Source organism: Ovis aries, chromosome 13 (assembly GCF_016772045.2).
Source record: "Ovis aries strain OAR_USU_Benz2616 breed Rambouillet chromosome 13, ARS-UI_Ramb_v3.0, whole genome shotgun sequence".
NCBI classification, from domain to species: Eukaryota; Metazoa; Chordata; class Mammalia; order Artiodactyla; family Bovidae; genus Ovis; species Ovis aries.
In genome coordinates, this window is record NC_056066.1 from 3,519,164 (window position 1) to 3,544,611 (window position 25,448).

At 44.1% G+C, this 25,448-nt stretch overlaps 4 protein-coding genes and 1 non-coding gene across 10 annotated transcripts in view; all 5 read right to left on the reverse strand.

The window, feature by feature from the left end:
• The window catches only part of MKKS (MKKS centrosomal shuttling protein), a 30,590-nt gene extending 5,892 nt beyond the window's left edge, over positions 1–24,698 (reverse strand). The window contains exons 1-4 of one of the 4 annotated variants that reach the window (XM_042230416.1): positions 24,634–24,698; positions 10,836–10,879; positions 5,698–5,928; positions 935–2,346 (exon numbers count right to left, since the gene is read on the reverse strand). In XM_042230416.1, coding sequence (XP_042086350.1) covers positions 935–1,919 — 985 coding nt within the window. In that variant the 5' untranslated portion in view covers positions 1,920–2,346; positions 5,698–5,928; positions 10,836–10,879; positions 24,634–24,698. Of the gene's footprint in view, positions 1–934; positions 5,929–10,820; positions 10,880–24,633 lie in introns of all 4 variants that reach the window. The other 3 variants (XM_027976472.2, XM_042230415.1, XM_060397154.1) reach the window with 3 other exon arrangements.
• LOC132657602 (uncharacterized) lies at positions 1,932–24,698 on the reverse strand. 3 transcript variants are annotated; one of them, XM_060397166.1, is made up of 4 exons: positions 24,634–24,698; positions 10,836–10,879; positions 5,698–5,928; positions 1,932–2,346 (listed from the first exon to the last, which is right to left on the reverse strand). In XM_060397166.1, the coding sequence occupies exon 3, from the start codon at positions 5,905–5,907 to the stop codon at positions 5,716–5,718; it is 192 nt and encodes a 63-aa protein (XP_060253149.1). In that variant the 5' UTR covers positions 5,908–5,928; positions 10,836–10,879; positions 24,634–24,698; the 3' UTR covers positions 1,932–2,346; positions 5,698–5,715. The 3 variants fall into 3 exon arrangements, with proteins under 3 accessions (XP_060253149.1, XP_060253148.1, XP_060253147.1); XM_060397165.1 differs by having other exon boundaries at positions 10,821–10,879; XM_060397164.1 differs by lacking the exon at positions 10,836–10,879.
• On the reverse strand, positions 1,932–24,698 carry LOC132657603 (uncharacterized). Its single transcript, XM_060397167.1, has 3 exons — positions 24,634–24,698; positions 5,698–5,928; positions 1,932–2,346 (listed from the first exon to the last, which is right to left on the reverse strand). Exon 3 carries the CDS (start codon positions 2,302–2,304, stop codon positions 2,143–2,145), a length of 162 nt encoding a protein of 53 aa, XP_060253150.1. The 5' UTR covers positions 2,305–2,346; positions 5,698–5,928; positions 24,634–24,698; the 3' UTR covers positions 1,932–2,142.
• LOC114117692 (U6 spliceosomal RNA) lies at positions 12,635–12,742 on the reverse strand. Its single transcript, XR_003591350.1, has one exon. It is a non-coding gene; the product is annotated as a U6 spliceosomal RNA (small nuclear RNA).
• On the reverse strand, positions 15,880–24,698 carry LOC132657598 (uncharacterized). The gene is made up of 5 exons (XM_060397114.1): positions 20,871–24,698; positions 18,474–19,547; positions 18,143–18,363; positions 17,399–17,494; positions 15,880–16,131 (listed from the first exon to the last, which is right to left on the reverse strand). Exons 1-5 carry the CDS (start codon positions 20,911–20,913, stop codon positions 15,880–15,882), a joined length of 1,686 nt encoding a protein of 561 aa, XP_060253097.1. The 5' UTR covers positions 20,914–24,698.
• Positions 24,699–25,448: the final 750 nt, after the last annotated feature.

Here is a 25,448-nt window from a genome sequence, read left to right on the forward strand (position 1 = left end):
TTAACAATTTCCAGGGGTTCGATACTGGCACTCACACTTCTTCTCTGATAACTTACAAAAATAGTTAACTTTAACAGTTTTACCAAAATTTATTAAACTCTTAAGTCTAACCACTTATAAACTGAAATTTATCCAAATGAAATGATTCTGATAGGTTATCAATGCAGTTAAGAGATATTGACAAGTGGCTCAAATCAGGAACTCTCTAACTTGTCATTTCTCTTTGACTCTATTAGGTGACTACCAACCTGTTTGCAATTTGCCAGGTTTGTAAAATACAGTGAAATTCTTGCCTGTTATAATTTTATATGTTAATAAATACATTATTGTTAATTCAACATTTTAGAACCCCTACTATGGACCAGGCTTGTTTTAAGCACTAAAAGTAAAAGGCAACCCCAGCTCTCAAGGAGACTAGCTGGAAATATCTGGGATATTTAATCATGTACTAGCTTTAAACAAACATACACCCTAATAATACACACATACTGTAATTAGAAACCACTGTTTAGGCAGAAGTACAGTTGATTGTTGGAGTTAGATAATACAAAGTGACTTAAGAGCTTTGTAAAACTCAAGTAGAAGAATTCTGTTTAAATTATGAGACTTTATATGACTGTAAGAATGTTAGCTTTCTCAATAATCTGTTGAATGTTTGAGGGTTAATAGCTGTAAATTATGACAGACTCTGCCGTACATTTGGGGCTGGAAAATAGCTACAAAATAGTCAACATCACTCAATTTTTAATGAGTGAACAATACAGGATCTTTTTCAGAAACAACCTTTGCCGCCAGAAATGGTACTCACACACTGTGAGGTTGGCAGCTTTTCAAATTGTTCAATATGTTAACACAACGCACACCAAGAATATCTTTGCTCAAGGGAAGTGTGATTTATTAACCATAAAGGGCAAAAACTGAGAGTGCTTTTTACCTGTCACTTTACTCAGGGGTTCCATCAGAGACACTCCAATTCTGTCTACAGCAATAACATGATGAGTTCTGAGAAACTGTTTCAAAGATGGGTGTATAACTTTTTGACACAAGACAAGATCTACACGGTCACTAACTAGTTGTTTTCCTAGGTTAAACAGCTGGTCTAGAGCTGCATTTTCAAGAGAAACTCCGTAACTGACCAACAGTGTTCCTTCTCCAGTATCAGAAAGGTCTCCGGATAAAGACACACCAAAGAGCGCCACCTTGAAGGAATCTGATTTTTTGATAGGTAGTATCTTCATCAATTGAACTTCTGATACTTCAATTAGTATTCCAGGTAACACAGCAGAATCTATAACCCTTTGCCCTTTTAAAGGCACAATTATACTCTTTCCTAAAATGATGTGCTCTTGGGCACTCTCTGGAATTGTAAGCAGAAAGGCTCTCAGAATCAGAGTACTGATATGGTCAACTTCCTTTGCGATGAGCATGCAGGCAGGTTTACTTGTTAATATGCTGCGTACCAAACTCAGGAGGATCTGGGTACTACTAAAGTCGACTGGGATTCGGCAAGCACAGACCTCAGATTTCAAGTAACTGGTGCAGAGGCTCAAAAGATGCTTATTTAACTTAATAACCGTGGTGGGTGTCAAGCCTAGTCTCTGAACATTTTCGACAAGGTTGCAGCAAAGAATGGCTGTGAATAAGCCGCCATCGCTGAAGCAGGCCACGTGATTGCGCACGGCGGCCGTCAGGACCTTTAACACGGGGGTGCTGACGGGCAGGCCGGCGAGGAGGGCGGCCGACTGGGACGTGGTGACCACGGAGCCGCCCCGGCCGTTGTGCAGCTGCTTCAGCCTGCCCGCCGGGCCGTAGCACGACGTGACGAGGCCCCTCAAGGCCGCCAGGCTGGCCCTGGTGCGCTCGCCTGTCAGGGGCTCACTTCTGCAGATCGAGGGCTTTTTAGCTTCTAAACGAGACATGTTACTGCAAGGTAATTTGTGAAGAAAGTTTTTATTTTGTTAACCAGAGTTTTCTATTCATTGTATTGTCGTGGGTTTTTAACATTTAACAAGATTATTTTTCAGGAATCAAGAGTTCGGATTTACAGCATTGTGGCTATAAAATTAAATACTGAGCTCCATGCTTATGAAGCTAATCGGTACATAATGATTGATATAATGACATTTTAGTAATTCCAAATATTTATTTTACTTCATTATTCAAATTCCTTTGTTTGCCTTCAGGCTGAGACTTTACAGACTGTTTTGCAGCCCTCTGTATAAAATACGTTCCAAGATGGACACCTAAGAAGGAAACCACAGCTACAAGAAGCCAGTTCTTTCTGATCCAACTGCTATTTTTCATCTCTTCTTTCTAGCTCAAGCTCTGACTCAGAGCTGCTTCTTTCTACAAGAAATAAAAATAAAAAATATTTTAGAGAAGTAACCTGCAAACATTTTATAATTGAAGCTTAGTAATTAAATTTAATTCTTTAATTTTTATTTTTACTTTATTTTACTTTACAATACTGTATTGGTTTTGCCATACATTGACATGAATCCACCTTAGTAATTAATTTTAATGCTCCGCTCCTTCTTTAGAAAAAGGAACTACCCACAGGTACAAATCTCCAGAAAATGAGAAACATAAATTAAGACTAAAAACATCCATTTCTTTATTCTTCAGTGAATCTCTACAAGGAAAAGTACTGGTATTTTAATAATTCTGGAATGCACAACAGTCAGGAAGCTTATAGTACACAGTTTTTTAATATGATATGCTTATAGAAAATGGTATATATATATAGTAAAACTCATAGAATCTGGTCTCGAGGTCTCAAATGTTTTTATTCTCTTGCATCAAGATCTAGTGATATTTTTTTCTCTAACTTGGAAAATAACTCTAACTTTTCTCTTGCTTAGGTCTGAATATAACTGCATTTATATCAAATCCTGTTTGTAAATAATTACGAAAATGAGATAGCTATCAGGATTCCTAATATCGAATACAGTCTACATCTAGCTGGACAAATGTGTACAACAAATTTACCAAAGAAAAAACCATGTTTAAAATATCTGGCTAAAGTCAGAGCAATCTTCTGTAGTTTTACCCTATCAGTTAATGATACTCAGTGTTGATGTCTTACAGCTAATCCACTCCCAAACTATGGCTTATGTCAATAAATACAAAAGCCAGGGAATGTGCTGGATGAGACTGGATTGGCAATCTGGCCCCAGAGAGGGTAAATAATGTAAAATGCTGCCATTTACCAAGTGTGCCAGCACTCGTACTAGTTTCCTTAATGAGGCTGGAAGAAGTGAGTGGAGGCGTAAACTTCTGATACTATAATAATGTGTGGAGATCTGTTGAGGTTTGGTGCTTTGAAGGTAAAGGTTCAACCAATTATTGGTTATTTTCAGGAATATACTAACCATGCTAACCACACAGACCGTGTTTAGCATAAATAGAACTAACTGAACTACTCAGACTATAGTCCTGCCCAGAGTAGACTATGGCACAGTACAATGCAGACTAGGAAGGTGATCTGAAGACGTGCAAAGATGTGAAGAGAACAAAGGAATGTTATGCAAAGTGTTATTTTGGTTATCACACCTCCCAATTTAGTTACAGGGCTGTAACCATGGCAACTGGGCCCAAATAAAGTGAAAGCAAGGATAGCCAGCTTTCTCATTGCAATGATAAAGCTATAGTTATCTCTTTTTACAGCACAAGGAAAAAAGTTTCTGTTCATCTCATATGAGAAAGAACCAAATAACTTAAATATTATTTCAAAGCTTATTTTAGATGCAGCAAAATCTGTGAAATACATTTAAATGCAAGCTTAGTGAAGTGACTTCCATATGTAAATTTGCATATTACAACACCTACACAAACCACAAATCTTAACAGACTGTGACCAATAAAGTGATTTACCTGGTTACTTTTCAATATATAATAGTGACATGCAACTTTTCAAAAGGGGCTAAATTGGCCCCTCTAAAAGTCTTGTGGTAGTTAGAGCAGTAACCACATCTTTTGGCTAGTATCTTTATGAGAAAGGAACAAAGTGATGGTGACTGCCAGATCATTTTCAGGATGTCAAAACTGCTAACTCATGGTCCTATGGCTTTCTCTAGACAAAATAAGGTTCAACTGAGAAAACAGGGGACATTAACACATGGCTGGCTTATAGAATAGGTTTGGAAGTGCCAATTCAGCTATTTCTTTCTTCCTAACAATGTGACCCATTATTCCTAAAGTTAACATCACATGAATGGCCCTGACTATTCCTGGACGCACTGGCCTGGCAGATGGTCTTTTTGCAGTGATGGATAACAATTAAATATTAATAATACTAACACTTCCATGACTATATTCTCAATTCAGAGCTATAAAATATGATCTAAAGAAATATAAACAGGTAAAATTTTTTCCTAAAAGGAATCAGGGTTCTTTGGAGAAATGGCTGAGGCAAGAAATAAATGAGACGAGCTAGAGACTTTTCCTGTAAAAAAGTAATAGTCATTAAAAAATGACACAGTAAACAAGTGACAAAGGATTAATCCCCAAAATATACAGCAGCTCATGCAGCTCAACACCAGAAAAACAAACAACCCAATCAAAAGGTGGGCAGAAGACCAAAACAGACATTTCTCCAAAGAGGACATAAAGATGGCCGACAAACAATGAAGAGATGAACACTGCTCAATACTAGAGAAATGCAAATCCAAGCTATATAGGGTATCACCTCACATTGGTCAGAATACAAACAATAAATGCTGGAGAGAATGTGGAGCAAAGGGACCCCTCTTGCACTGTTGGAGGGAATGTAACTTGACACAGCCACTACGGAGATCAGTATGGAGATGTCTTAAAAAACTAGGAATTGTAACTGGAAGAGATATGTGTACCCCATGTCCGTTGCAGCACTTTTTACAACAGCTAGGACATGGAAGCAGCTTAGGTGTCCATTGACAGATGAATGGATAAAGAAGTTATGGTGCATATACACAATGGGATATTACTCAGCTATAAAACATAACACATTTGAGTTAGTCTTAATGAGGTGGATGAACCTAGAGCCTGTTGTACTGAGTGAAGTTAGCTGGAAAGAGAAAGACAAATATTGTACATTAATGCATGTGTAGGGAATCTAGAAAGATGGTATTAACGAACCTATTTACAGCACAGCAATGGAGATGGACACATAGAGAACAGACTTTGGACACAGCAGGGGAAGGAGAGGGCGCAACAAATTGAGAGAAGAGCATGGAAACATATACATCACCATATATAAAACAGATAGCCAGGGGCAATTGGAAGGGAATCTAAGATGGGACAATTTAAGCATTAAAAAGAATACTGATGACAATGACTCTGATAATTCAAATTTATGCAAACTTCTGAATTCATCAAGAACAAAAACTCTCATTGCTACTAGAGCGTTAACTTGTTATTATAAAAACTGATGAAGGGAAATGGCTTCCCTGGTGGCTCAGTGGTAAAGAATCAGCCTGCAACGCAGGAGATGCAGGTTTGATCTCTGGGTTGGGAAGATCCCCTGGAGAAGGAAATGGCAATCCACTCCAGTATTCTTGCATGGAAAATTCCATGGTCAGAGGAGCCTAGTGGGCAACAGCCCATGGAGGGTTGCAAAGAGTTAGACACGACTTAGCTGCTAAACAACAACAAAGGAAAACAAAGCATATATTTGGCTTTTCCTATATAAATGCATTTTGAGGGGTAAATCAAACTCACCTGAAATTTGCCAGCCTGCTACTTCCCTGGGAGGTGGTTCTTCTTAGGACTTGTAAGAGCCAGACTGCCTGGTTCAGAGAGGTTGTCCTTACTAGGAATTTGGAAAACAGGGCTGCTTTTGATCCTGTGCCACCCCAAATGTATGAACCCAATCAGAGGTACCATAACAACCAGAACTTTGTAGTCTTTCCAGAAGTTCTGAAAGCTCATAGTACTTCAGCGTCAGTGTACCTAAGAAAAGGTCGACAGTTAAAAACAAAACAAAACAAATCCCTCTAAAATTATACCTCTAAAGCACAAACAGAATACTGCCCTCTAATAAAAGCTGCCTGTTAAAAAGTTTCTAGGTACAATACATTGCAATGTTATTTAACAAAAAGAGGTAAGTTGCAGACTTACAGGGATGGCAGAAGATCAGGCTTGGAAACATACAGGGTAACACTAAAAGTTTAGTCAGCAATTATGAATGAGCAACATCACCTGCTGGGAAAGCTGCTGGAAACTTTGGGAATACTCATGCATCAATATCATTGTCTTTATATAATTAATTTCTCTGAACCACAACAAAGTTAAATTATTCTTTAAAAAAATCTACTTGGTCACAATTTTAACAGAAGAACCAAATGGCAATCATTAAACATGCAGTGAGAATTCAGATTCTGCATTCTGATAGGATGTGAGTGATGATGTTTTCACTGAAATGTTGTCAAGCATTGGTCCCAACTATAGCAGAAGAGTTTTGGTTTGAACTCTCTGAATGCCATCTCCACATTTCTGTGCTGAGCTTCTGCATTTAGAGTGTTTACCCTTATCACTAATTAACTATACCCTGTAAGGGTTATTTCTGCTTTATTGACTATGCCAAAGCCTTTGACTGTGTGGATCACAACAAACTGTGGAAAATTCTTAAAGAGATGGGAATACAGACCACCTGACCTGCCTCTTGAGAAATCTGTATGCAGGTCAGGAAGTAATGGTTAGAGCTGGACATGGAACAACAGACTGGCTCCAAATCGGGAAAGGAGTACGTCAAGGCTGTTTATTGTTACTCTGCTTATTTAACTTACATGCAGAGTACTTCATGAGAAATGCTGGGCTGAATGAAACACAAGCTGGAATCAAGATTGCCAGGAGAAATATCAATAATCTCAGATATGCAGATGACACCACCCTTATGGCAGAAAGTGAAGAACTAAAGAGCCTCTTGATGAAAGTGAAAGAGGAGAGTGAAAAAGTTGGCTTAAAACTCAATATTCAGAAAACAAAGATCATAGCATCTGGTCCCATCACTTCATGGCAAATAGACAGGGAAACAGTGGAAACAGTGGCTGACAGTATTTTGGGGGGCTCCAAAATCTCTGCAGATGGTGACTGCAGCCATAAAATTAAAAGACGCTTACTCCTTAGAAGAAAAGTTATGACCGAATTAGACAGCATATTAAAAAGCAGAGACATTACTTTGCCAACAAAGGTCCGTCTAGTCAAAGCTATGGTTTTTCCAGTAGTCATGTATGGATGTGAGAGTTGGACTATAAAGAAAGCTGAGTGCTGAAGAATGGATGCTTTTGAACTGTGGTGTTGGAGAAGACTCTTGAGAGTCCTTCCCAAAGGAAACCAGTCCTGAATATTCATTGGAAGGACTGATGTTGAAGCTGAAACTCCAATACTTCGGCCACCTGATGCGAAGACTGACTCACTGGAAAAGACCCTGGGGCTGGGAAAGATTGAAGGCAGGAGAAGGGGACGACAGAGGATGAGATGGTTGGATGGCATAACCAACTCACTGAACATGAGTTTGAGTAAACTCCGGGAGATGGACAGGGAGGTCTGGCGTGCTGCAGTCCATGGGGTCACAAAGGGTCAGACACGCCTGAGTGACTGAACTGAACTGAACTGATAAGGGTTATTGTCAACAAAGTTTACTTGAAGAAACTAGGGCTAGGAACTTGCCTGCAGTTTCAAAGCTCGACAGTATTAAGAACAGTTTTTTGCTCTGTCTGATTTGGAAAGCATGGAGTATGGCCCAGAAGTCTGTTTCTGATGATCTGTTGGGTTTGGGGTTTTAAGTCTAGATGACCTGTAAAGACTTCTTACACTTTTTTACTCAAGGGAGTTCACTAGGCTTCAGTGATGAGCTTATACACTCATAATGCTTTGAATGGACCTGCTCTCCAAGCTCCCCTCTGGGCAATGAAGGACAATAAGGACTGTTAAGAATTAGGTTCAGTGGCATATATGTGAGTTCCATTATGAAATCGCTTATGGTAATTTTGTGTGAATATGTTTAGAAAAATGTCTGAACATAATTTTTACTTATACCTTCCCTTTTAAGGCAAGATTAAAATATAGGACTAATGAGCTACATATCTGAACTGTGTTCTGTATGTACATATTGAAAATAAATAAGGCTTAGAGTTATGCCTATGTACATATATTATTCCCAGCATTAGAAACGATTTCTCCACAGGGTACAAATTCACATTTCGTAAGGACTTTTTTCCTAACTTAAACAAACTGCTAGGGAAATCATGGCCTGCTTTGTAACTGCGAGCATTTTTGGCCCTCTCCCTGCCCTCAAGGGCTTTGGCATTCCATATGCTTTTTTGCAACCTTTAGGGCCATGCCTTTTACTGTCATACTCATGTTCTAATCTTTGGAGAAAGTAAATCACAAATAAACTGTATCATGATTACATTTCCTTGTGGAGCCCACTGTCCCAAAGCCTTTGGGGCATTTGAGATTTGAGGAACAATAACACCTCTGAGGGAGGCCCTGGGTGACCAGGAATAATGAGGGAAGAGCTTGAATAAGACTTACTTCTGAGATGGAAGGAGGGACTTGAGGCTGTGCCAAAGTCAATGGTCTGTGTTGACAGCTGGCATTTTTATTCACAAAAAACCTTGAATTAAAAGGATCAGGATATACTGTCCTTTCACATCCAGTCTCAATACTTAAGGTGACTTTAAGCATCTCCAACTCTGTCCCTTCTGACATGAGCTTGTCAAGTCACAGCTCTTTTCGTAGACAGCACCTCTGCCCCTGTTTACTTCTCAGGATCATTAACATATCATCATATTTGTCACTTTTTCCTGAGTTTTGAACTTTTAGGAAAACAGCTTATAGAAAAGACTCATTTGGAACGGTGGTGGTGGTGGTTTAGTTGCTAAGTCATGTCTGACTCTTGCAACCCCATGAACTGTAGCCCACCAGGCTCCTTTGTCCATGGGATTTTCCAGGCAAAAATACTGGAGTGGGCTGCCATTCCCTTCTCCATGTTTGGAATGAAAGAATATAACAAAAAAGCTGAGATGAATAACTCAATAACCAAAATTCAGAATAAATCAAGGTCCAAACTATAACAGCAATGTATGTGGACTGTGGTTCTATTCCCATCACAGTATGAAATGTGATGTGCTAGGAACCCTCCTCAGATTAGGATCAAGGTGGCTCCCTGTACTCGACGTCTCTTTGGGTCTTCCCTGGGTTAGGGACAAGGTGCCCCATTCTGTTTATATTGCGTTTAACAGGCGAGTATCCTCTTCCACTAGAATCAGTGCATCTTTTTCTAGATTTAGGTTTAGTTCAGCCTTGGAATTAGTATCTATTTTGGCTGAAATATCATTATTTGCCAAATGATCACTGAGGCCCAGTAACAGCACTTCCTGATTTAATAATTAATGCTTTAATATTTGCTCAACACCTACATGCAGCCATTTCCTCATATTCTCTGCGTCTCATATATTGGTTTGGCTAATGGAGGTGAAAAAGCAGGTAACTGACTTCCAGTGATTATTCTGTTGTCCTTTGTGAGGCTTGGGAGATGATAAGGATCAGAATGACAGGGCATTTTACTTTACAAAGTACTTTTAGAGTCTTCACATTTAAATCCACATAAACATGCTGAGTATCACACCATCTCCAGCAAGTAAGATAGACTCACAATGGCACAGCAATCTTCACCTACTTCATTTCTTTTACTTAGCATCTTTCCAGCATTTTATATATATTGTTGCTTGAATAAATCACATACCAGGGCAGACACGTTAGACTTTACTAAATAAGGTTCCTTGCTAGTTGTAAGAAAAAGACAACAAAGTAGTTACTGAAGTAATGTGTCCCTTATTGTTCTCATATCTTCTTGTGGGGCTTTTATTTATTTATTTTTTTGCTTGTCTTTTTTCTTTTTATTTTACTTTACAATACTGTTGTTTCTTTCTTTTTTTTTTTATTTACTTATTTTTAGTTTTTTATTTTTTAAATTTGTGGGGCTTTTAAATACAATCAAATATACTAGGAGTATACAATTTTGATTTAATCCATTTTTTTCTTCTAAAGTCTTTTTGTGGAATATTTTCAAAATGAAACTTAGTATCACTGCCCTTTTCTAAAAACTATAACACAGGCTTACTTTTTAAAGTTAGAAAATGCAGTAATAAGAAAGCTAAAAAAATCTGTCATCTTTTTGGTTTTAACAAAAATGTGATTGCAATATACACTCTTTTTGTAATCTCTTCTCCCTGCAATAATATAAATCTTCATTATGATTTTTAGTAGTTATATAGCTTTTATGGCGATATCCTAATTTAACAGATCACTGATTGATAGAAATCTGAGATTTTTTTCAGTGTTTTATTGCTAAACATGCTAAGTACCCTTGTAAATCCTCCAGAGTCCATGCTATAGCCTCTCTATGCTGCTTCTCAGGATAATACAAAGTCTTACTAGAATTCCTAACAATTAACTCATTTTTCAAATGAATTTAACAAGAAGGTTTTTAAAACTTTCACTTTGGTTCACAGTGCTGAGCAGCAGGGAGACAGGGAGTTCCAACTTGGGGATGGAAAATGAAGCTGGATACAGCTTTTCTTGAGATGGCCCTTCCCTCAAAACATTTGGCAACGAGTTATTCCAAGTGGTGTGGAACTACTTTATGGACAGAAGAGATTCCTAAGTCTGAAGCAAGATTTTCTCAAGAATATGCTCAAAATGATCACATTTGCTGGGCAAAAACAGGCTGGCTTCTAAAATGAGTTAGTACGTCTTCATTCACAGAGTGTTTCAAGTCTGCCTGGATTAAAGCAGCGACACAAACCACAGCAAGAAGACGTCTTCCCTCTCCTTACCCTCCTCCAGTCTACCTGCCACTGCCCGTATCTTTCCTGGGTCCTCTCTAAACACGCTCCTAAGAAAAACAAATGAAAACAGAAGGTGTGGGGCTAGTTTACAAAGATGGAGGAAACGAAGAAAAGGAAAAGAGATTAGTAAATTTTACATGAGTAAACAGAAAGTAGATATTTATGGTTTTATCCATTGAAATGCCTCTCTTAAGTACAGAAAATGTTTATAGGCCATTGACACAGATGCTTTCTTATATCCTTCTTTCCAAAACAAATACTTTTCATTATTCAAAGTTTCCTGTTTTTTCTTTTTGTTTCCATAGCAATTTTATGAGACCAGTTTATATATGAGGAAACACTAAGTGATTCTAAAATTATTGGCAGTTAATTGTGGCACTCATCTTGCAGTTTGGAGTCCTAAAGTCTAGGCTGGTATTCTTAATGGCAATTTTCGAAAGTTGAGTATTAGTATCTCAGCTTTGGCAAGAGTCAATCAGAATTGCCAGTGCATAATGATGTGTGCCGAGAACGTTCTGGGTGCATGCTGCATAGCTGTGTGGGTGGCTGAGGTCAGGCTCCCCAGTGCATTACACCTGGCATGTCTTTATTCTCACAGCGGGGTACACTACAGGCTAACAGGTCTTGTGCCACTCGGTCCAAAAGGAGAGGGCAAACAAGCCCATATCCTCCAAACACACACCCATGATCTACTAATGCATGAGTGGAGCTAATTTTAGCTCCTTTTTTTTTTTTTTAAGCTCAGTTCTTAGTGCAGAATAAATAGAGATTAATGAGCAGAATGCAGAAAAGCTGGTTACATCTCTGCCCCACTAAAATATCATAATCTTTTTTACTGCATAGAACTGATCAGTAAGGGCAAAAAAAGCACTTAATCCTAAACAACCTGGCTCTGGCTATCAGATTACTCTTTGTATGCACGCAGTTAAAACCACAGTGCTTCGCTATCCATTAGGCCTACAATAACCCGGATGCAGACAATGCGGGGAAGGCTCTCATTCTGCCTACTGGGCTTGCGGGGTGCCATCTGCTGGCCTCTTGAACACAGTGTAAGATAGATTTTTAACGTCTTCATCTGGCTCCATTTAAAGTATTTGGAAAAAAAAAAAAAAACGTTTAAAACATTTTAAAAAATTGCTGAATGTAATTTAAACATGAATAGAACACTAAATGGAAAGTTGAACAATTAATTAACCCAACTCTTGTGGCTGTGATATTTCATTAAATTTACTGGAATTGTATAATGCCTTTTCTTCTGGCGTGACAAATGTTGATTTTAAGTATCTGTGAATTCCTCATTCCTGAAATCTAATTACTGACCCTGAAAGTAGTTCTTTTTATCCTCAATTTTAATACAACAGTTCACATTTTGGCAATTTTGTGTACACGTTAGAAAGGACTGCATGGTGTCTTCAGGCCTATTGAACTGACTGACTGGTATGCCAAACAGAACAAGAGTTTCTTTTTTTTCCCCCTTTTCTAACTACATCACCTAAAATAACAGTTTTGCTGAACTTTTCCAGTCTTGTCAAAACACAGACAACAAAAAAATTACTGTCAATTCTTGATTAACTGAGTGGACCATGTGTGTTAGTCACTTGGTCCTGTCCTGAGTATTTGTGACCCCATGGATTGTAGCCCGCCAGGGTCTTCTGTCCATGGAATTCTCCAGGCAAGAACAGAGGAGTGGGTTGCCATTCCCTTCTCCAGGGGATCTTCTCAACCTGACCCAGGGATCAAACCCAAGTCTCCCTCATTGCAGGCAGATTCTTTACTGTCTGAGCCACTAGGAAGCTTACAGAAAAATAATGGAATGCTTCATGAATTTGCCTATCATCCTTGCACAGGGGCCATGCTAATCTTCTCTGTATCGTTCCAATTTTAGTCTATGTACTGCCGAACCTGAGCTCTAAGTTTCCTTTCTGCAAAATCTTACCCCTACTTTGACCAGCAGGCAGTAACTGGGCAGAATCAGCTGACCAGCACAGCCTGGTCTGGAGCGGGTCACGAGCAGGCACAGAGCATGGTGAAGGCGTAAGCATTTTACAATCTCTGATATCCTCTACTCCATTACTGTGAATTCAGTGTCTTTATAAATAAGTAGTATTCTGGAAGCCTCGCAAGTTTTATATGGGAGCTTTAACTGTCCACAAACTAAAATTTGAACAGCAAGTGAATAATTAGCAACTAACAAGGAAAAGCCGATCAGCTCTCTGGCAGGCCGTGGCTTATCAAAAAGGTGTGGAGAGCCGTTATAAAATTTAGAGTTGTCTGAGAATCTTTCCAGCCCCTTTCCCATCTTTACACCTGCCATTTGACATGGAAGCTGGTGGGGAGTTACTGAAGACAGTGGACTGGGCTCTTAGTGCTGCAGCAATGCCTTTATGTTCCCCTGGCCAGCTCTGAATCTCAAAAGGGTTGGTTTCTGTCCTCACCATTTCTGAGATTTCTATTTCACTCTCCACCTTGGTTTCTGTAGATAAACTACTGGCCAGAGGACACTGTGGCTACTGGGTCTGAGCCCCTCTGCTTCCCGCTCCCATGTGGTAAAACGTCCGTCTCAGCTCCCATTTTCACGTCCTTCCTCTCTGAGGACCAGACACTTCTGGTCAGTCAGTCCCACCTGCCACGTGTCTTCAGGGTCCCAACTCCATCACCCCCCGCCCCAACTTTTACTTTCCATCTCCCACTTGGAATTGGTCTTCCTCCTTGGCAAAACTGTTTTTCTCCACTGAAAAAAACCAAAAGCAAATTCCCTAAAGCCACTGCCCTTTACCGGCCCTTCCTTCCAGTTACTAGACACTGATTCCTTTCAAATAACACATTTCTAGAGCCAATCTCCACTTCCACCTTCACACCCAAGTAATTTGCTTTTGTTCCACTCTCCATGGAAACCATCTGACTATAAAGATCACGAATCTCTCCCTATAATCTCTCTGCAGCACTTTTGATGAGTTCTTGAAACTCTTTAAGTACCTGAGGCTCATCTGATCCTTCTCGGTCTCCTTTAATGGTCCCTTGGTTTCCATCCACCTGTTCACTCTTCTCAAAGCTCTGTCCTTGGCTGTCTTCTCCCTCTGTTCATTTCCGGGTGTCCTCATTCACACCCAAAGCTTCTACTTTAGCACATCCATCAGTGACTCCCATGCCTTCATTTCCAGCTTAGTCCCACATATCTCATGCTGCTATTCCCCACAAGTGTCTAAACTCATCTCATATAAAAATGAATCCTCTTTCCTTCCCAAATTGCTGTTTCTCCTCTACCACACTGTTCGATTAAAAAGTCTGAATACAGTGGATTCTGCTGTTTCTTAAACTCCCCATCAAGTCAGTCACCCAATTCTCCATTTGATCTGACATTTCTTTTGCACAATTTCTCCCCACTGCCATAGTCCAGACCCTCATTACCTCACTTGCTTCTAGTCCAATGGTTCTCACTGTGGTTCCTTCGCCACTGGCAGTAGCATCACCTGGGAATTTATCAGCAATGTAAACTCTTGGGCTGCCCCGGACCTACTGAATCAGAACTCTACACTGGGATCCAGTAATCTGTGTTTCAACAAATTCCTTAGGTAATTCTGAAGCTTAAGTCTGAAAACCACTATTCCATTCTCTACCCTCTTAACACTGCCATCGTGGTGAAAACAACAACAGATACAGTTCTGTTGCTCAGAAGCCTTCAATGACATTTTTGACTAAAAGGTGAAACCTACACTTCTTTGTACTGCACAAAAGATGGGATCTAGTTCCTGCCTATCAGTTTCCAGAAGGTAAAGTATAACACATCATCTTAGTAAGAATGCACTGTTGTGTAGTGACTAAGTGGACAAGCTGTGGAATCCTACTGCCTGGGCTTTCCTCTGCCTTATTACAGTACAGCTGTCTGTGACCCTGGATGATTCCTTAACCTCACAATGCTTCAGGGACATCATCCATAAAATGAGAATAACACTGACAGCCATATCACAGGGTGGTTGTGCAGTTATCACATACCTGGCACTCAGGCTGGACTGTTACTAGATTCCAGGATGTTACAGAAAAGGTTAACAGGCTCCAAAAGTGAGGGCCAGGAAAGTTCATCATGAAGGAAAGAAGGAAACTCAAGGACGAAGCAAAACAGCAAAGACAGGGTGATACATTCATATTTGTTTCTCTGACAACAATTAATGAAGTTAATGGTGCTAAGTGATTAAATATGAGGGTCCCAATATAATGATGCTTTGAGTAATGATGGAAATAAAATTCTAACCTCCCCAACTAGGTATGATCTTAGGCAAAAAGACTTTATTTCTTGCCTCAGTTTCATAGTCTGTAACATGGTGCTATATAATGAGAATTCCTATGTATTTACCTATGTAAATATTTACTCTTTATCCAGTATCTGATATGTGAGCATTCAATACAGGGCAGCAATTATTCTTACTGTATGTACAATATCTTCAATATAAATCAGATATAAAAACAGGCACTTCTGGAGACTCCTGTTTGATCCAAGCTCCTGGGAGTGTGGAGACAGATCTAAGTCTCAGGACTGACTGGGGGAAGAGTTGAAGTTATGCCCTTTTTCGGGAACAGTGGTTATCCAGTGACTGATCACTGCAGGGATATAGTCTTGACCCTTCCCTCCAACTTGGGACAACTCTCAGAGTTACGGTGAGACTTGGCAGACACTCTCCTTGGGACCATTCTGCAGCTCAACTTTTTCTACCCACCATTCTACCTCCTTTCTTCCTTGGTAAGATCCAAAAAGTACTAATAAATGTCCTGGTCATAAATCTCCTGAGGTCTACTTCCCAGGGAACCCCATCAAGGACAATCTGGAAACATCTTGTTCGTTTATCAATTTACTTGTTGACTGTTGCCCCTCCCATCATTAAATAGAACGTCAACGTGGTCAGGGCCATGCTCGTTTTGGCCACTTCTGTATCTGCTAACTAGGCAGTGTGACAAATACGAATATGAACTGCCGGTGTTAATGAATGCATCAATGAAACTGAGGGTATAGCAAGCCTCTGAAACACTAACAGGACGTGAGCCTGATCTGACCTCAGGAGGCCTCCATCTCAATAGGGTTTCTCCATGCCCAGAATGTCCAAAGCGCCAAGTCCTGCTTCTGCCGTCCAAGCTGGTACTGCCACATGGTGCGGAGTGCTCCCATCAGAGGGCGGCTCTCCAGGCAGACACAGGTCTCAGAGCCAGGGCATTCGGAGCCTTCCCTCGGGCGCCTTCTCCGTCTACGTTCTGGTGCAGCCGCTCGGATCCGAGGGAGGATAGTGCATGTTATACTCTGAGCCCATATCTCCAAACCGACCGAGAGAACAAGTCCACCACAGTAATGCAAAGGCAAGAAGGGAGTTTATTTCTAGCGCGCTAGGGCACAAGTCTCAACCAGCACAGTGGAATCCAACAAGAGCCCTGAACAAAGGATTATGGCGGCTTATATACAGGCAGCTCTTTGTCTCAGTTACAGGGGTAGCTGGTGTTACACGATCGGCTAGGCAGGATGAGCACATGCCCTGTCTCTTTCTGGTTGGTGTGTGTAGGAAGTCTTCCTAATTTGGTCAAGGAATGTTGTTAAGGAAACGTAACTCAGGTCCTGGGCTTAGTGTACCTCACTGAACTTGTCATAGCCAGGGTTTGGCCCCTAACATTCCCCCGTCCTTAGATCATATAGAGGAATCTTCCTCTTGGTTTTGAGACACAGCTTGATATTGTTGCCGAAGCACAAATAGCTGTACTGTGTTTATACGTTCTTTTACAAAGGCTATAAGTCTACTGATAATACAGGGACCAAAAGCAAGCATCAGTAGAAGCACTAGCAGGGGCCCCAGCAACGTGGAGATTAGAGTGGTCAACCAAGGGGACTGCTGAAACCAGGACTCGAACCACCCCTGTTGGGCCTCACGTTCTCGTTTGCGTTGGGCTAGTACCTCTCTCACTTTGGCCATAGATTCTCTGACTATTCCTGTGTGATCAGCATAGAAACAACATTCTTCTCCTAGGGCAGCACAGAGTCCCCCTTGTTGTAGAAAAAGCAGATCTAATCCTCTTCTATTTTGCAGAACTACTTCAGATAGGGAAGTCAAAGACGATTCTAAATGACTGATGGATTGCTCTATACGGGTGATGTCCTCATCTATGGCCGCTCTCAGGGAGTTAAATCCCTGGCTTTGCAGGGACAGGGCTGTTATTCCTGTTCCGGCCCTGGCTATTTCAAGACCGAACATAGTTGCTATAGTTATGGTAGTAATAGGTTCTCTCTTAACTCTGTAAGTTCTTTCTTGAGAACTTAAGGTCAACCTTTGGGCCCAGTAATCATATATTGTTTCTTCTGGTCGGTACAGAATTTTTGGCACGACTGCTACCATAACACAGAATTCTTCTTTGGGGTCAAAGATTGAGCTGTGTACGCATGGAGTCAGCCCCGTGTGTGAACAGACCCACCATCCTTCCATCTGTGGTATTAGCCACCTGGCTATGGGCAAGTCCGTAGGCTCAACGACATGCGCACACAGTGGAGACCTCCCTGATAATATCTCGCCCATACATAACCCTTTTCCCCATACCTCTCTCATTGTAAGGCCTACTTTTCGTTCTCCCCATCGACATTGGGGAGGATCGGTGCCGTTGGCCAGGTCGTAAGAGGCATTGAGGCCTACTGCCTCGTAATAAGGGGGAATTAAGTTGTAACATAACCAACAGGATTTAGTTGCCTCAGGATGGGTCTGATTTAAGGTAGCATAAGCTGCCTTTACCAATTTCCATAGTGGATCTGTATGTCCGAGTTTAACAAGGAGGCCTGCCTCTGGGTCTTCTGTTGGTCTCTGTGATATAGGTAGGGAGGTTGTCGGGTAGGGAGTTACATCAATTTTTTCCATTGGGTTGGGACCTATACTGTGTATCTGCGTTGGCTCTAGAATCTGGCTTATAACTATAATTCCCCCGTAAATGTATGCGCCTCCCACCGTTCTTGTCTGTATTCCCCAGGAGAGGCCAGAAATCCAAGCCCCCTCTTTTTTTGCTTTTTCCTGATTGAACCTTATCTTAACCTGTGCATAGTTACAACTCTCTTCACATTCAAAAGTTGGGTCCCCAAGGGCTTTGGGGGTGGGCTTTGCGAACGAGAAGTTAAGTAGGTCCTGATTTCTTACCTCCCAGCGCCGAGGCCCATCATTAGAAGTAACACAATCTCATGATTTACAAAAATAATCTTGTGCCCCCCCACAAGTCTGCCAGTTGGTCCTCTGGTGGCCCGGGCATGCCCAGAACCCCTGTATCCGGAGGAAACCCCTAGCCCAAGGCACATTTACCACCGGCTTTAAGTCAAAATATAGGTCTGGCCACCAGGTGTTCGGAGGATGTACTTCTGTAGTTAAGTTGAGCACCTCTCGTGTTTGTCCGTCTTGAAGCTTCCAGGTGATTTTGGCCAGCTGGTGCGGGTTGCTATGGGTGGCTCCAGGGCCGAGGAGGATGGTCACTAACAGGACAGTCAGGATGACTTGTCTGGATCCCGTCAGCGGATGAGCTTCATCTTGAAGAGGTTTGAAGGGTGCGGCATTACTTCCCATTCTTTTTGGGCCCTTTCTTGCTCCCCTGGAGTGGCTTGGTGTACGTGGTTGCAGTGCACCCACGGCCCAATACCGTCGACCTTTAGGGCAGTTGGGGTGGTAAGAACAACAACATAAGGACCCTTCCATCTGGGTTCTAGTGCCTTGGTTTGGTGCCTTTTGACCCATACCCAATCTCCAGGGCCAATGTTATGCGAGGGGACAGTTCCCTTATTCTGACTTACATGTAGTTCCCGGAGCAGTTTCCAAACACGGGAATGCACCTTACTTAAGGCCATCAAGGCCTCTTGGAATTGTCCCAACGTGGGAGGTGGTAGTTTCTTCCTTTCAAAGATTGGACATACAGGGGGAGGTCTCCCATATAGAATTTCGAATGGGGTCAGATTAAGTTGATAAGGAGTATTACGCTCATGGAAGAGGGCGAAGGGAAGGAGGGTCACCCAGTCCCTGCCAGTCTCTATAGCCAATTTAGTTACAGTTTCTTTTAGGGTCCGATTCATTCTTTCAACTTGCCCTGAGCTCTGTGGACTGTATTCACAATGTAATTTCCATTTCGTCCCCAGGGCTAGGGCAAGGCTCTGAACTATTTGACTCACGAAAGCAGGTCCATTATCAGAGCCAATGGTCACCGGCAGGCCAAACCTGGGAACTATTTCTTCTAAAATCTTTTTCGCCACTATCATCGCGGCTTCTCCCTTTGTAGGAAAAGCCTCTACCCACCCTGAGAAGGTATCTACCAAGACTAACAAGTACCGGTAACCATACTTGCCTGGCCTTACCTCAGTGAAATCTATTTCCCAGTGTTGCCCTGGTCCTTCTCCCTGATACCTCAGTCCTGCGTGTTGTCCTTTCCCTGGTCTCATTTGTTGACATGCCTTACAAGCATGTACTATGTTCCTCATAGTTGTTTGGTGCCGGGGGAATCGCAGGTGCGCAGTTTGAAAGAGCATCAGAGTCTTTTTTTCTCCCAGATGAGTAGTCAAGTGTAAATGTTCACATAGTTGCCGTCCCAACTGAGTGGGGAGTATCAAGTAGTCATCTGAGTCTCGGTACCATCCATCTTCACCTTTTTGGAGGTTGGTGTTTTCTTGAATCGAAGTAAGGTCTGAGGATGAATACTCAGGGGTCGGGGGCAAAGTTCCCATACCTGGAGGTGGAAGTTCGATAGTCAACACAGGGGTGATGTAATCTTCATCAGCTACCCTTCGAGCTGCCAGGTCTGCGGCCTGATTCCCTCGTGCCGTGGGGCTGTCACCCTTCTGGTGTCCAGGTACGTGTACTATTGACACAGCCCGAGGCATCTGCACAGCCTCCAAAAGTCTACGGATTTCAGGCAAATTTTTAATTTCTTTCCCTTCAGCTGTCAAAAACCCCTGTTCCCGATATATTGGGCCCTGGATGTGTACCATGCCAAAGGCATAGCGACTGTCAGTGAGAATGGTTATTCTCTTTCCTTCGGCTCTCTCTAGTGCTTGAATTAAGGCAATTAATTCTGCCTTTTGTGCAGAGGTATCTGGGGGAAGGGCCTCAGCCCATATGGTCTGTCCAGAGTCATCTACTACTGTGGCTCCCGCCCGTCTCTGTCCATCTTTTACATAACTGCTTCCATCTGTAAACCATATTAGCTCACTGTTATCCAGTGGCGTATCTGTTAAGTCTTTTCATATTGCTGTTACCCCGGCCAGTATTTCATCACAATTGTGGAGGGGGCTATCTCCCTCCGGATTGGGCAAAAGAGTAGCCGGATTAAGAGCACAGGGCGTTTGGAAATGTATCCGTGGGGTGTCAAGCAGCACAGCCTGATAGTGCATCAGGCAGGCATTAGAAATCCATTTACCTGGGGGTTGCTTTAAAACTCTCTCTATGGCATGAGGAGTGTAGACCAAGAGTCTCTGTCCATAAATCAGTTTATCAGCATTGCAGACTAAGAGAGCAGTGGCCACGATGATATGGAGGCAAGGTGGCCATCCGGCTGCCACTGGGTCCAGCCTCTTGGAAAGGTAAGCTACAGGTCGCTTCCATGGTCCCCATTTCTGTGTTAGTACCCCTTTCCCTATCCCCCGCTTTTCATCTGCAAATAATTGGAAAGGCTTAGATGGATCAGGGAGGGCAAGGGCAGGAGCTTCCAGCAAGGCTCGCCTGAGCTCTTGGAAGGCCTTCTTCATTGGCTCAGTCCATTTCCAATCCTTGTTTTCTTTGCTCCCTTCATATAGGGGCCTAGCCTTTTCTGCAAACCCCAAGACCCACAACCGGCAATATCCCACAGTTCCAAGAAATTCTCTCACTTGCCTAGGGTTAGCTGGCTCAGGGATCTGGAGGATGGTTTCTTTCATGGCCTGTGTTAGCCACCTCTGGCCCTGTTTTACCTTATAACCGAGGTATGTAACCTCTTGCTTGGCAATCTGGGCCTTTTTGGCACTGGCCCTGTAACCCAAAGTCCCCAAAGTCCCCAAAGTTTCAAGAAGATCACCTGTTGCCTCTTGGCAATCTTTCTCTGTAGCCGCTGCCAGCATGAGGTCATCAACATACTGTAATAAAACAATGGTAGGGTGCTCAACCCGATACTCATGGAGGTCTTCGTCCAGAGCCTCATTAAATAACGTGGGCGAATTTTTGAAACCCTGTGGTAAGTGAGTCCATGTCAGCTGTACAGGGGTCTGGCCACCGTCTTCTTGCCATTCGAAGGCAAAGATCTCTTGGCTCGTGGGGGCAAGAGGCAAACTGAAAAAGGCATCTTTTAAATCTAAAACAGTATACCAAATGTAGTTTGGAGGCAAGTTGCTTAGCAGAGTATAAGGGTTAGGAACCGAAGGATGAATGTCACTCAGCCGTTTGTTGACTTCTCGTAGATCTTGAACCGGTCTAAAATCAGTCCCCCTAGGCTTTTTCACAGGCAACAGAGGAGTGTTCCATGGGGACTGGCGCCTTTTTAGGACCCCTGCTTCTATGAGGCGTTGTATGAGGTGTGATTCCTTGTTGAGCCTCTTGACTCATGGGATACTGCCGTACCCTCACCAGGAAAGCATTGGCCTTTAGTTCCACAACGATAGGGGGCCTCTGTTTGGCTAGTCCCATTCCTGCCGTTTCAGCCCAGGCCTAAGGGTATCTTTGAACCCATGGTTGTACTTCGGGGCTTATTGTCACTGGGGTCTCTGGCAAATATAGCTTGTATTCATCTTTCAATGCCAGAGACAGGACCTGAAGAGGATGTCCGGTCCCATCTAAGACCGACACTTGTCCGTGGTCGAAATGAATTTGGGCATTCACTTTAGACAGTAAATCTCTTCCTAGCAAGGGTGCGGGACACTCGGGTATCACCAAAAAAGAGTGGGTTACCTGGTGGGCCCCCAAGTTCACATGCCGTTTTGTAGTCCATCCATATCGTTTAGTCCCGGTTGCTCCCTGTACCCAGCTACTTTTTTTAGACATAGGTCCATCGTTTTGGTTTAAGACTGAGTATTGGGCTCCCGTGTCTACCATGAAGCCAACAGGTTTCTCCTCCACATTTATGGTTACCCAGGACTCGGGGAGGGGCTTCGAGCCCTGACCCCCCTAGTCACTATCCTCTCCCGCGTAGAGGATATGACTTTCTGGAGAAGGGGTCTCGTTCTTGGGGGTTCTGGGCCTCTCTTTCAGATTTTTCTTGGGGCATTTATGTTTCCAATGTCCAAACTCTTTACAAAATGCACATTGGTTTTTCTCAAGCTTACGCCTTGTTGTTTTTTCTTCAATTTTTGAGTCCATCTTTTTTCCTTTTTGGAACCTGTTTTTGTTTTCAATCCCAGCAAAAAATATCTGGGCCAGTTCCTTTTGATTTTTACAGTTTTCTTCAGCTCTAAATTCTCTTTCTTCTCATCTAATACGGTCTTCTCTCTCCTCTGGGGTCTCTTTATGATTAAAAACTCTCTCGGCTGCCCTCACTAGATCCTGCAGGGATTGTTCACTTAACCTCTCCATCTTTTGCAACTTTCTTCTAATATCGGGGGCTGCTTGATTTACAAACACTAACATAACTGCCGCTCATGACTCATCTGCCTGTGGGTCCATAGGGGTATACTGTCTAAAAGCTTCCATTATCCTTTCAAGGAAGGCTGCTGGACTCTCATTTGGCTCCTGCCTCACTGAATTTTGGCCAAATTTGTTGGCTTCCTGGTGGCCGCTCTAAGGCCAGCCATGAGTCTGGCGGTACACCTGGAGACGCTCCCTACCTTCAGCGCGTTCTAAGTCCCAGCTGGGTTGCACCAAAGGGAACCCTTCCTCAATAAGGTTAGGCTGTATTGTGGGCCTCCCATCCACCCCTGGCACATTCTTCCAAGCTTCTGACAGGACCCGTTCGCGTTCCTCCGTAGTAAAAAGCACCTATAACAGTTGCTGACAATCATCCCAAGTGGGATTGTGAGTGAAAAGGATAGACTCTAAAAGATCAATAAGACCCTGCGGTTGGGTTTTCCAACTGTACAGATCACTAGTGGAGAAGGGCCAATACTGATATGTCTGCTCTCCACCCTCTCTGGCTGGCCCTGCCCAGACTGGAAACGCATGAACTTCTGGGGAGGAGGGAACTTCTGGGTCTTCTTCCTCCGCCACGCTGGCCATTCTCCTTGTCCTTCCCCGAGTTCCCCAGGCAGGGCCTCCTTGTCGGGGAGGAGCTGAAGGCTCGGTTCCCCCCAGGCTTCTCCCGATGAAACCTGTGGAACCTGTGGAAGCAAGGGCGGATGTGGATCCGCATACGGAGGTGGGGACAATTCGGTCTTCAGGTCTATCAGATTAGGATACAGAGAAGATTACTGGAATACCAGTTTCGGTCGATTCTCGTCCTTTTTTCCTTCCTTCTCTTTGGAAGCCTTCATGACTAGCACCTGTGGGCTTGGCGAGGTTAGAGTTGGGGAAGAGGGACGGGGAGGTTTAGGAGGAGCAAGAACAAACGGTTTAAGCCATTCTGGCGGGTTTCTCAGTAGATCCTGCCAGGCCAGAATATAGGGAGTCTGGTCTGGGTGCCCAGCATGGACCAGGAGTGAGCACCCTCTCTTTAACTGCCTGGATAATTTGTGGATTGAAGGTTCCCTCTCGTGGCCACCCGACATCAAAGGTAGGCCACTTGGCGGAACAGAAAATCACCAGTTGGCTCTTCTTCACCAGTAACGATAGAGTCTGAACTCTAGACTTGAAATCAGAGAAGTGGTCAGTCATCAGAGACAACGGAGTAGAAGTAGTTTGCCCCATAGGTACAAAGAACACGAATAACAATGAGACTCACGACAACAGTGCCGGCACACAGAGACACAGGAATGACACAACAGGTACCAAATCTCCGTACGCTTTTGGTCCTCTTTATACCGCTAGAAACCCCTTCTCTGCTTGCAAGTGTCTTACCGTCAGGACGTCCTCAGTGCCAGCTGCCCTCCCGGTACGCTACCGGGGACTCAGCCTCACACTGGACTTGCCTCTGCACCTATACCCAGATGCCTCCCCAGTACGATACTGGGCCCCGGACTTAGTCTGGGCCTTTACAGCGTTAACACCGTGCTCAAAGCTCATACCTCCTAACGAGGTTACCCCCTTCTACCAGGAGAGTTGTTCTCCCCAGCTGGAAGGAGATCCCCAACGAGCCCCCAAATGTTATACTCCGAGCCTGGATCTCCGAACCCACCGAGAGAACAAGTCCACCACAGTAATGCAAAGGCAAGAAGGGAATTTATTTCTAGCGCGCTACGGCCCAAGTCTCATCCAGCACAATGGAATCCGACAAGAGCCCCAAACAAAGGATTATGGCGGCTTATATACAGGCAGCTCTTTGTCTCAGTTACAGGGGTAGCTGGCGTTACATGATTGGCTAGGCAGGATGAGCACACGTCCTGTCTCTTTCTGGTTGGTGTGTGTAGGAAGTCTTCCTAATTTGATCAAGGAATGTTTTGTTACGGAAACATAACTCAGGTCCTGGGCTTAGTGTACCTCACTGAGCTTGTCATAGCCAGGGTTTGGCCCCTAACACTGCACACTCGGCGCTGTGCGCACAGCTACAGAGCACCGCGGCTCCTCCGCGTTCCTCCCGGCAGCCAAGAACCCAGCGCCGAGGCTGCAGGTTAAACGCAGTCTCTAAGGAGCCGGCCCCCCAGCCCCGCCCCCGGTCTCCTTCAGTGACCTTTCCGAGCGAGGACGAGGCACCGACGAGCCCCGGCCCCGATGCAGCCGGGCAGCGAGCCGGCTCCCCGCGGCGGCCCTGGCCTTCTCACCTGTCCGTCGGCCGCCGCCCGCAGCCCCCAAGGCCGCACCTCGCGCCGCCGCAGCTCCAGGAGATAGGCCCGCGCTGGGGACCGAGCATGCGCAGCCCGCGGCTTCTCCGTGCGTTGGTGACGCTCTAGGCCGGGGACGCGGTGGCGGCGACCGGAAGACCGGGAGGCCCGCTGGGGACCGAGCATGCGCAGCCCGCGGCTTCCCCGGGCGTTGGTGACGCTCTCGGCCGGGGACGCGGTGGCGGCGACCGGAAGACCGGGGGCGGGCCTCGTCTGGTGTCAGTCTAGGCACGCGATCGGAAGTGGAAACGTTAAATGACGGGTCACACGGACTTGCTGAAGCACAGTGTCTGCCTTTCTGCCGGCGCTTAAGAGGCGCTCGTGGAATGGAAACGTGAGCAACCGCTCTCGGCGGGTGCCGGGCCTTCCGGCCTTGACCGATGGCGACGCGCCGGATCCCGCGGCCGCTCACCAGCCCCGGTCTCCCGGAGCGACCGCCCAGAAGACCCGGAGAGGAGGCGCCGCTGCGGCCGCTCCTGTGGAGCGGGGCGCGCGGGAGGCCCTCAGCGGCGCGGCGTCCGCCCCCTGTCCCCGCGGGGGCTTACGGGGTCGGAGGGCCCTGAGTGCGCTCGCCGGCCAGCTCATGTCCGTGCCGTCTCCCCTCCCGCTGATGCGTTCGAGGGCCAAGACGGCATTCTTCCTTTCAAAGAACTGTGAGAGAAGTTATGCTCATGGATGACGGTCTCGCAATGCACCCGCCATTGAGAAAGCCACCTTCATCTGCCAGCCCGTGTTTTCTATACTCGTTCCCCATC

Bases quoted from the DNA above. Each gene is read 5' to 3' on its own strand.
- LOC132657598 (XM_060397114.1), bottom strand. From the start codon at position 20,913: ATGCTGGCAGCGGCTACAGAGAAAGATTGCCAAGAGGCAACAG. The intron at 18,364-18,473 runs GTATTGGGCCGT...AACCTCTTCAAG, and splicing joins AACTGCCCTAAAGGTCGACG to ATGAAGCTCATCCGCTGACG. The intron at 17,495-18,142 runs GTAAATGTGCCT...CCTTATTACGAG, and splicing joins ATTTTGACTTAAAGCCGGTG to GCAGTAGGCCTCAATGCCTC.
- LOC132657602 (XM_060397164.1), bottom strand. From the start codon at position 5,907: ATGAGCTTTCAGAACTTCTGGAAAGACTACAAAGTTCTGGTTGTTATG.
- LOC132657603 (XM_060397167.1), bottom strand. From the start codon at position 2,304: ATGAAAAATAGCAGTTGGATCAGAAAGAACTGGCTTCTTGTAGCTGTG.